General features: G+C 45.6%; 1 protein-coding gene across 1 annotated transcript; it reads left to right on the top strand.

Moving 5' to 3' along the window:
• Window positions 1-6,653: 6,653 nt before the first annotated feature.
• On the top strand, window positions 6,654-10,071 carry LOC138497171 (zinc finger MYM-type protein 1-like). Its single transcript, XM_069620461.1, has 2 exons — window positions 6,654-6,888; window positions 7,730-10,071. The coding sequence occupies exon 2, from the start codon at window positions 8,405-8,407 to the stop codon at window positions 9,866-9,868; it is 1,464 nt and encodes a 487-aa protein (XP_069476562.1). The 5' UTR covers window positions 6,654-6,888; window positions 7,730-8,404; the 3' UTR covers window positions 9,869-10,071.
• Window positions 10,072-10,445: the final 374 nt, after the last annotated feature.

The raw sequence follows: 10,445 nt of genomic DNA, 5'->3' as shown, positions 1-10,445 counted from the left end.
TAACATCCTTCCTGGTGTGTGTTGTGTTAATCAACTGATCCGGCACTCTCAGATTGTGCGTGGTACCTGAGCCAGGTCTTAAATCCGTTTGTGCAAAATTGAGCACCTGGTTGATCGTAGCCCATTTTTCCAACTCCCTCAATACAAAAGTCATAAAAATCTTGCTAGTAGCGTCCAACATGGATAACAGTCGGTAATTAGTCACCTTATCCCGGTCACCCCTTTTGCGCACAGGTATAAGAACCGAATGTCGTCTAGTTGGTGGTACCGAGCAAGATCTACAGATGCTGGAGAAAAGAGAAAGATCTATGAAGTTCTGGGTCATGTCACTATAATCAAGATGATTGTCCTTCCAATGCAACTGTACGCATTTACAAATGTGCACTTTTACATTGAGGCTGTGTTTTCTGTGCTCTCAACACCATACTCGGAGAATTTTTATGAGTACAGAATCGTTTTAACTGTTTTGTGCCCATCTTATCGTGATGGTGGCACACAGCTCCCACGATTGAAGCTTTGTTTAGCGGCCCTACTCATTTTCCTAGCAACATGGTTGTCAGACGAAACAACATCTGAATCTAGATTATTCAAGCATGGATATGTCCCTCTTGGCTCAAAGAAGCACTGTGGGTCTCGGAGGGCTGCTTGGGCTCGGGGGAACTACTTGTCAAGCTGGATAGACAGATTTGGATTAGAATGCTAAAATTACTGTGCTTGCAGCACCCTTACTCACTGAATGTCCCCATCACGGCCAATGTTTGTGCTAACACGGAGGAACTGGCTGCTGCCAGGAAATGAGGAGTTTGGCATATCCACTTGGGGAGATATGTTTGAGAACTGATTATTCAGGGAACTAGAGAGCCTGATGCAGGAGGAGGGGGACAATTCCTACGGCATATGAGAGTGTCGAAAGTGGCTAAAAGAAAGTGGAGTAAATGGCCCACTGAGCTAGAAGTGACGGTCATTCAGGACCTGATGTATGGGTTGGAAGAAGATTGGCGCCCTGTGTCCAGAATATATGGATGTCTGATGGATATGACTAGCAATAGGAATGCGTGACTGAAAGAGAAGCTCAATGGGACTACGCTTTATTTGTCAGAAAAGTGTCTCGGAACGCGCAATTCCATCTAGTAAAGCTTAATGTGCTTCACTGTACGTACATGACTCCTAGCAGGATAGCCACATTTAATGTGACTGTAGAGTCTACTTGCCCATGGTGTCACTGGGAGGGGGCTTACCTGATATACATGTTGTGGAACTGCAACTGGGAGCACGTTCTTTGGTCCCAGATTAAACGGGCTTCCGTGAAGGCTGGGATAATCAGACTTGACTGGAGCCCACTTGAATACTTATTGGGTGCATACCCAAGGCGAAATAATAAGAATCATGCGATTGAGTTTATGGACCTTGTGTGTGTTTTTAGCAAAGAGTTGTATAGCTCTGTCATGGAAAGATAAACAAGGGCCCAGATACAGCATATGGCGTAGAGACTGAATGCTGGTGCCTAGCTGAAACAACAGCCTGGCGCTGAGCCCTGGATATTGGTCACCATGAGCCAGTTGTTAACTTTGAGGCCTGGAGCACCCTTATTCTGGCAATGTTCCACCCATCAGACGATAAACTCTGTGAAAACTGGCGTGGATCTGCACCTTTTTTTAATTTTAATTTAATTTTGAAGACCATGATGTAATGGGAATCCAAATCCCAATACAGACTGATTTTGCTTAGTCAGTTGAACATTTGTCTGCCCTAATAGCAGTGGCGGCTGCTATGATAGGGCGGCCGGGCGCCGCCCCCCCCAAAAAAAGAGAGAAGCTAAAAGAGATTCAGTCAGAGAACTTCTCTGATTGAATCTCTTTTAGCTTTAGTGCTGCTGCATTTCCTTTGCCAACAGCGTGGGGGCGCTGTGGCAAGGAAATAGGCCTGCCCGGCATTCACAGTGGGACCGCGGGGCGCGTCCCAATTTAGTAATTTTTTTTCTATAGTAGAGGCGTGGAGCTCGTAGCTCCACGCACTCTACGTAGCCCCTTTAATTAGAAGCCTGGCGGGGCGCTTCAGGGGTGGCCCCGCCAGTATGAAATGTGCGCAAACAGCGCAGTTCCCCTCCCCTGCCATCGATACAGTAATGTCATTGGCTGACAAACAGCCAATGAGATTACTGTATCTATGCAGGGTGTGTGCGTGCGCGCGCCTGCGCGCCTTCACACCCTGTTTGTTGACTTCAGTTCTTTCTTTCCAGCCATCAACAACACAAGTGTGCTGCTGCCCCACCCAGTGACCAGGCGCCGCTGCGGACCGGTAAGTACCCTTTCTTCTCTGGGCCCGGGGACGGGAGTGTTACTTACATTATTACACTCCCCTCCCCGAGCCCAAACTATGTGGTCCACCACACGGCCAGGGCCAGGGCCCAACCCCACACTGAACGATGTGTAGGCCAGGGCCTACACGTTGTTCAGTGTTGCAGTGCCGAGCTGACTGCCGTCAGCTTGGGGCGAGACAGTACTAGAAGCGGGCCGCCCGCTACACAAGGCTCGCCCCAAGTTGACGGCAGTCAGCTCGGCGGGGGCCGCCTGCGGCCTGGGCCTAGCCTACTTTTGTTTACCCCTGGTCCGTGCGTGGCCCAAGGGCCTTGCCTTGGGCCACGCCGGATCGGGACGCAAGGCCCAGGGCAGGCAGGCGTGCACTGCTGCTGCACTGCAGTGCTGCAGCTGCCCATACAGCGGCCCGCGACCACTCCGCATCTGCTATTGTGCCGTTTTATATTTTCGGCATTTTTCAACAAAAAATGCCGAAAATATAAAACGGCACAAGTCACCCGGGAGAGCCCTGGCAGGGAGAGGCTCTGCCAGGGCTCTCCCTGCTGGTGACTTGTGCCGTTTTATATTTTCGGCATTTTTTGTTGAAAAATGCCGAAAATATAAAACGGCACAATAGCAGATGCGGAGTGGTCGCGGGCCGCTGTATGGGCAGCTGCAGCAGTGCAGCAGCAGTGCACGCCTGCCTGCCCTGGCCCTTGCGTCCTGATCCGGCGTGGCCCAAGGCAAGGCCCTTGGGCCACGCACGGACCAGGTAAACGAAATCGAAAAATGCCGAAAATAAAACGGCACAATTAGCAGATGCGCCGGGGCCCGGAGTGGTTGCGGCTGAGTTGCACTCATGTATTGCAAACGATGCATACACATTGTACAATCAGCCATGCGTAGCGTGCACACACCCAGCAGCCACACTGACTGCATAGCCTTGCTCGTACCTCAGTGTGGCTGGGTGTGTGCACGCTACGCATGGCTGATTGTACAATGTGTGTGTGCATCGTTTGCAATACATGAGTGCAACTCAGCCGCGACCACTCCGGGCCCCGGCGCATGGTCCATCAGACATGCCTATCTGGCTGATGGAGTGACGAGCGAGCGTGCGCACTCTGGAGGGTATACATAACCTATGTATACCCTCCAGAGTGCGCACGCTCGCTCGTCACTCCATCAGCCATGATCAGTCATGCTCTTCACACACGCAGCCTCGCTGATTGCACCCCTTCATAATCAGTACCATCAGCGGTGCTTATTTGAAAAATAAGGATGAAATTAACTTGGCAGTACTTTAAGCCTGCATACAGTTGCACTCATACCTGCCTAACCTCTGAGTTTAGCCCGCAGACTCAGGGTTTTCACGCTCTTCTCTGGGAAGAGTGTGGAGTCTCTGTTTTATCACACCAGTGACCAGGCTCAGAATTGCTGCGGCTAAGGGATTCAGATGGGCTGGCGCAGTCAACATTGAAGCGGCTATGGCGGCACTTGCCGCACCTGCACCCCTAAAAAAGGGTGTTTTTAAAATTGTCAATCATTTTCTAAAGGGTTACCTGTATTTGTTCCTGCCAGGGAAGCGCTGATCAAGGGCGTGATAAAATGTTAGATGTCTCAGCAGGACTATCCAGGCTGCGGGCATTTTCCCCTCATTCTGTTTCTTTTAAGTAACCCACTTGGCACTTCTTATTAAAGGCATTAGCAGAAAAGTGAATGGGAATGGTCAATTTCTCTGTGAAGCCACAGCTCATTGGGATGGGCTGCTTAGCATTTAAAAGCCCCATAATCTGCATCTATGCTAAAGTAAATACCAGACTAACAATCCATACTAGTTTGTGCCTTGTCTGCATGGTTGACATGAAAACAATGTTTTTACCCTTTATGAGGCATTGCATATTTTTTTTTCGTCCTGCATAACAAGATGCATGCCAGTGTGAAATGACAGAACTGCATTCTGGGACCCGTAGTAGTCTTGTAGTTATAACAGGGAAACTAGGGTATATTCCCAGAATCAACTTAAAGAGGCTGGAAGGCCGTCTCTGAATGGAATGGTGTCTGGGCGCAAATTTCAAAATGATGTTTGGAGGTCCCTTTCCCTTCAGCTGAGAAGACCTGCCTGCACATGTGAGCAAAAATGCCTCTATCTGGAATAGTGCAAGGTTTTCCAGGTGCAAAAGGTCCCTGTCGAAATGGTAAATGAGTTTTTTTGAGGGTGGTTTCATTTGATGCAGTTTTCTACGCAGTTTATCCTTTTGACACTTTGGCAGAGCCTCGTGTGACTGGGCGGAGTCTTGTGTGGATATGGGCATACAGCTCACTCAGGGATTTTTTTTCTAAAAGTAGGCAGGCCTGGCTGCACTGCACGTCGTCTGCTGTGGGACTCCTCTCCTAGGAGGTGTACCCTGGCTTAGCCACCAGTGCTATCCTAGGCAGCCACTGGACACCTGGCCTGGGTAGAAAGGGCTGAACTCAAGCCTCAGGAGACCCCAGCACCTCAGATCAGCCTGGTTTGCCCCTGGGATGTATTTTTGGGATGGGGAAGGGTCGTCGTGCTACCATCTCCCCTCATTCAGTCCTCTTTTACAAACGATAGTGAGACTCCACTTGGCTGGAGCCTCAACTTGTAGAGTGAGAAGTGCGCAATACAATTTAACGCATGGATGGTCTGGCAGTGGCTGGCACACTCATAAACTGGTAGACACAGTGACCGTATTACAGAATCGGGCACGCCGAGTCAGGCATGTATCTTTAAGTGCTTGAGAAATTGACCTGTTTCGGATATGATTTCATTTATATCAATTATTTAAAACATGTCACTTGTTTCTTTGTCAGTCATGTATATATTCCATTATCGCAACACTTGTTTTTACTCTTCTGAGTGCGTATAACTAACACCCAAAAAAAGTATATGGCAAGTAGTACTATTCAAAACAATACTGCCTACTGTTTGTTTGCTTTATTCATGAACAACACAGAACAGGGAAACCTGGTAAGCACTATGAGAACTGGGTAAATTAATTAGCACAATCAACACTCTTCCCTAAAGGAAAACAGGCGCGCTATAAATAAAATATCATATCATGCCTCTGTCCTTCCCTGGAATTGGCCATTACCATTTTAAAGTGCTAGCAAATAGCTTACATGACCTCGCATGGGGTATTCTGGTCGCAGCACCAGTCATTATCCGTGTGATGTCATCTGTGTGTTCATTCCATAATCACTAAAGATGTTATGTTTAAAAACGAAAGACCCCCGAAAAACGGTCTTACTAGAAGCTTGCTGGTGTCTTGTGCTCATTAGCTTGGCGCACGGCAGCCTGACTGTTGCAAGGCTTCCTCGTGCAGCCATTAGCTGCGCAGCGCATGGCAGTGAACTTGCACAGCCATTTCATTAAAAACAGCCCGCGGGTGTATGTTTAATAGATTTAGCCTGTTCGGAAACCATCTGAAGGGTTTATATCTCATGATGGCACGGCACACTATTAATCATTAAAGTTCTCAAGCCTTTTAAAATCCCAACAAGTCCTCAGGCGGAAGCCCGGGTGGGAGCCGCAGTGAGGAGCTGCGGTAGCATCAAAAGCAGGGACGGCGTCAGGGCATTTCAAACCTTTCAAATGAAAGGGGCCTTGAGCCTCAGAGGGGCCCTGAGCAACTGCCCCCATGTTGGCAGTCTGCAGTCTTCACAAATAGCAACATATTCTTTTCATTCCTGGGTTTAAATGTGCATGTGTAATTAACTGTCAGCCTGTGCTTCTTCTTCTTGCTGTTTACCCACCTTCCCCTTTGACCTCGGCTCACTGCCTTGTGTTGTGCTTGCTTGATCTGTCTACCTTCATCCCTTCATTCCTTGTTGTGGCCAGGCACAGCTGTAGCACAGCTACACTTGCCAGGCACAGTGCCACTTGCCAGACACAGCTGTAGCAGAATTAACTACCCGTTGTTCTAGAAGCAGAAACATGGTGCAAGTTCCTGGACATCATGATCTAATAGCAGTGCCTGGCAGAAGCTTGCACCGTATGCACAAGGCCAAAATATTGGCTTTGTCAATGCTTGTGTTGAACAGGATCTCAGTGGCTTTGCCAATGCTGTTTTTAACAGGACTTCAGCGAAGGACACGCAGAGTGCTTATAAATCGGGTGCCTGAAGGGCTGCAGCAAATTAATTTTGTAATGTGAGCTCCGCAAAGCACACTTTTAAAGCCCCAGAACGAAAACATTACAAAAATGTATATATTGCAGCGTTATACAACTGATGACTGGCACATGGTGGTAGTTGCTGGTACTTTCTTTACACATTGTACTAATGATTATTCTGGTGCAGTTTCAATGTTACAAGCAGTTAACTCTCTCTCCTTCATGTGTGAAAACCATTTTAATACTGCTCTAAGCCTATGTTGCCCTTTCTCAGATCAGTCTCTCGCTTTCTCTTTACAGACCATCAGCAACACCTTACATGAACAAATCCAACCAGTCCAGGGCAATTGTGCAACTAAAAACATCAGACTTCAACCTCCACAGTGCACCTTCCGGGATTTGGATTTCCCATAGCCTGCGAAGGAGTTCATTGCAGTGACCATTCTCCAGAACGAGGTGAGCTAGCATGAGTCTTTTGTAGGGTTTGGTGCTCAGGGCACTCTAACTCTGTTTGTGTTCATCTGTAGTAAAGAAGGCACACAGCTATCTTGGTTAAAAAAAATGTGAAAAGAAGCCCATGTTTGTGGGGATCAATGAGGTGGGGGAAAATCTGATGAACAGTACAGACTACAGAATGGCATCTATGACTAGCTGAGAGGGTGGCATGTGAAAATCGAAAGTCATACATATAATGCAAAAAGGCCTGCTTATGGTTCAATGGAAGCAAACCTGTCCATTTGGAAACTGTTTTTCGAAGGATAGGATTGGGTGGTGGTTCCCACTTACCTCATGATGTCCTGGTATCATCCAGTTGAATGGTATACAGTAATTTGTTTTACTGCTGTAAAATCCCACAGTCTTTCAAACATCAGAATACCTTCTTTCTAATCTTCACCGTTGCTCCCACAGTGCTTGGGAGGGGTTGGGGTTGTGTCATGCAGTCAGAAAAATCTCCCTACATTCTAAACAATGTTTTTTTTAGAACAGTATTAACAGAACAAACTTGCCTCATTTCTTCCATAAGTACTCATTTGCCAAACAAGCTGCAATATGTACTGTGTGGCTGGTGTCACATTTGCTAATGGGCATGTGTGTTAACGCATGCATAGATAACATCAGCAATTATACTCAACTGTACTGGTCGATGATAAGTACAGCAGAGTTGTGTATAATTGCAGACGCTATCTGTGTCTAGTACCGACTAATTATACTTATGTGTTATTGAAGAGCATACCTAACAATGACTACATGATCCCATCTACATATACATGTACATAATCATTTTGCTTATTAACAGGTGTCACTGTTGCTGAAAATGAATTCAGTGGACCAATTACTCTCAAAACCATTTTCCGGACTCGCACACAGTGAAAAACTGGAGGTGAAAAGACTAGGGCCTGATCGGCCAGATGTAAAAATTGAACAGTCCGCAAAAGATAGGGGAAAGGCTTACACACGCACATTTTCCATGGTGTGGTATGAAAAGAAGACATGGCTCACTGGTAGCATTGCTAAGCGGTCTTTGTTCTGCTTCCCTTGCCTGCTGTTTGGAGGTGAAACGGCCTGGACAAAAACCGGAGTCACTGACTTAAAGCATTTGTCAGAAAAAACCAAGAGACATGAATCGTGCAAATCTCATATTGAGAATATATTACAGCTGCGCATGTTGGGAAGTGTGAACATTGCAACACAGTTGGATGATGCCTATCGCCGGAGCGTGATGAGGCATAATGAGGATGTGGATAAAAACCGATACATCTTGTCAAAGTTAATAGACTGTGTGCGTTTTTGTGGTGCGTTTGAATTGGCTTTACGTGGCCATGATGAAACTGAAGACTCTTTAAATCCTGGTGTGTTTAGAGGCCTGGTGGATTTTGTATCCAGCATAGACAGTGCAATGGAACTACACTTAAAAAATGCAACAGTATTCAAGGGCACTTCATAAACAATTCAGAATGAACTGCTGGACTGCATGCTCACGGTCACCAGAGAGATCATTGTAGAGCAGTTAAAATGCACTGATTATGTGGCTATTCAGGCAGACGATACAACTGATATTTCCACTAAGACTCAGTCTGTGCTAGTCTATCGCTACATTGATGAACGATACAGAATTGTTGAAAGGTTTTATGGATTCTCTGATCTGAAAGACTCTAGTGCGCAGACCATTGCTACTGCCATAATGGAAAAATTGGACAAAGTATTCCCTGAAGATTGCCACAAAAAAAAAGTAATTGCGCAAACATATGATGGTGCGAGTGTAATGAGGGGGGTGTCTGGTGGAGTCCAAAAGAAAGTAGCTGAAGTGTATCCAAATGCACATTATGTACATTGCTATGCACACCAGCTTAACCTCATCATTGAACAGGCTGTTTCAAATATCTCACAAGCTCGAGTTTTCTTTTTGGATATCTCTGGCTTCTGTACATTTTTTTCTCGTTCTCCAAAAAGAACCGCAGTTCTAGATGAGGTTTCAGATTCCAGACTTCCAAAACCATCTCGCACTCGCTGGAGCTACCATATTCGGGTAGTGGAAGCCATATATCGGCACAGGGAAGCACTCCGTACATGCTTTGAGAAAATTATTGAAAGACGGACTGATTTTGAGGGGGTTACTGTGCATGAGGCCCAGGGATTCATTCGAACTCTGAAAGAGAAGGAGTTCCTTTTCTTCCTTTTTTTGTTCAATGACATAATGCCCCATGTCGACATTTTATATAACCAGCTTCAGAAGCGAGACATTGACTCTGTGTATGTGCAGAAAGCTACTGAAACTTTTATCAAGTGCATTGGCAGAGTACGTGAAAGCACTGACAATCTGGAAGCTAAATTTCCATCAGAGGCAACTTTTTCAGGTCGCAATGCAAATATGAACACTTTGAATCGTTTGGCTAAAGAAGTATGTGATATTATAGTTACACAAGCCCAAGAACGCTTTGCATTTACTAACCACTTGGAGGGGGCCAAATTGTTGCAGAGTGACCTATTTCAAACACATGGACAGTCTTTTCCCAATGAAGCACTGAATGCAACTGTCCAAGCGTACCCCATGTTAAACAAGGAAAGACTGCGCACTGAGCTTTCAATTGTTTATGAGAGACCAGAATTCTGTAGTTCAAGTGGGGCAATTTCTTTATTAAAATTGTTCGTTGAAAACAATCTCGAAGAAGCATTTAGTGAGACAATGCAGTTATTAAAAATTCTGATTACTACACCCATGACAACAGCTGAGTCTGAGCGCTGTTTCTCCACCCTGAAGCGAATTAAAACATTCTTGAGAAACACAATGACTGAGGATCGTCTGAATGCTTTGGCCATGCTGTCCATGGAAAAACAACTAATTCAAGAGATCCCTGACTTCAATACACGGACTATTGATAAATTTGCCTCTCTGAAAAATAGACGTGCACAATTTGTGTACAAACTTTCAAAATGATTGACCAGTGAATGTTCTGTTACAAACGAGCTATTTGCAGTTATTTTGTGGGTTACCTTGAATTCTTTGTTTCAATGGCCTTATATATGTTAGGATTTTGTTTAAGGTTGCAGTGATCTATTTGACAGAACAGTGAGAAATGTGAAGTATGTTTTGATGTTATGGTTGTTGGTTGATAATAAAGCACTCAACATAGTAAACTATTTCTGTTGCATTTTTCTCCATGCAATATGTATGTGCCATTTCTGAGACCTGTGCATTCCACGTGTTGCAACTTTGAGCAACTGACGCAATGGCAACTCAGCGAGGCAGACAGCCATTAGAGGTAGGACAAATATGTCGCATTGATTAAGTGGTTAAAAACTAAAGTCATATTTTAGCTTAGTTTCCCCCTTTCAGAAAATGCCTCAAATCCCACCTTAGTAAGAGGATGAACGCATGTGAATGCCAGTAACAGCATGACAAACATGTTTCCATCATTACTGACTATATAATGAATTTATTTATGCATACACCATAGTACCAGCTATTCCCAGTACAAGCTGCTGTAAAATACACCATCACACTTGCACACGTA

The sequence above is a fragment of the Ambystoma mexicanum genome, chromosome 5q (genome assembly GCF_040938575.1).
Source record: "Ambystoma mexicanum isolate Mex_15411 chromosome 5q, UKY_AmexF1_1, whole genome shotgun sequence".
Lineage (NCBI taxonomy): Eukaryota > Metazoa > Chordata > Amphibia > Caudata > Ambystomatidae > Ambystoma > Ambystoma mexicanum.
The sequence above is the reverse complement of the archived record's forward strand: the minus strand, read 5'-3'. Positions and strand labels throughout refer to the sequence as shown.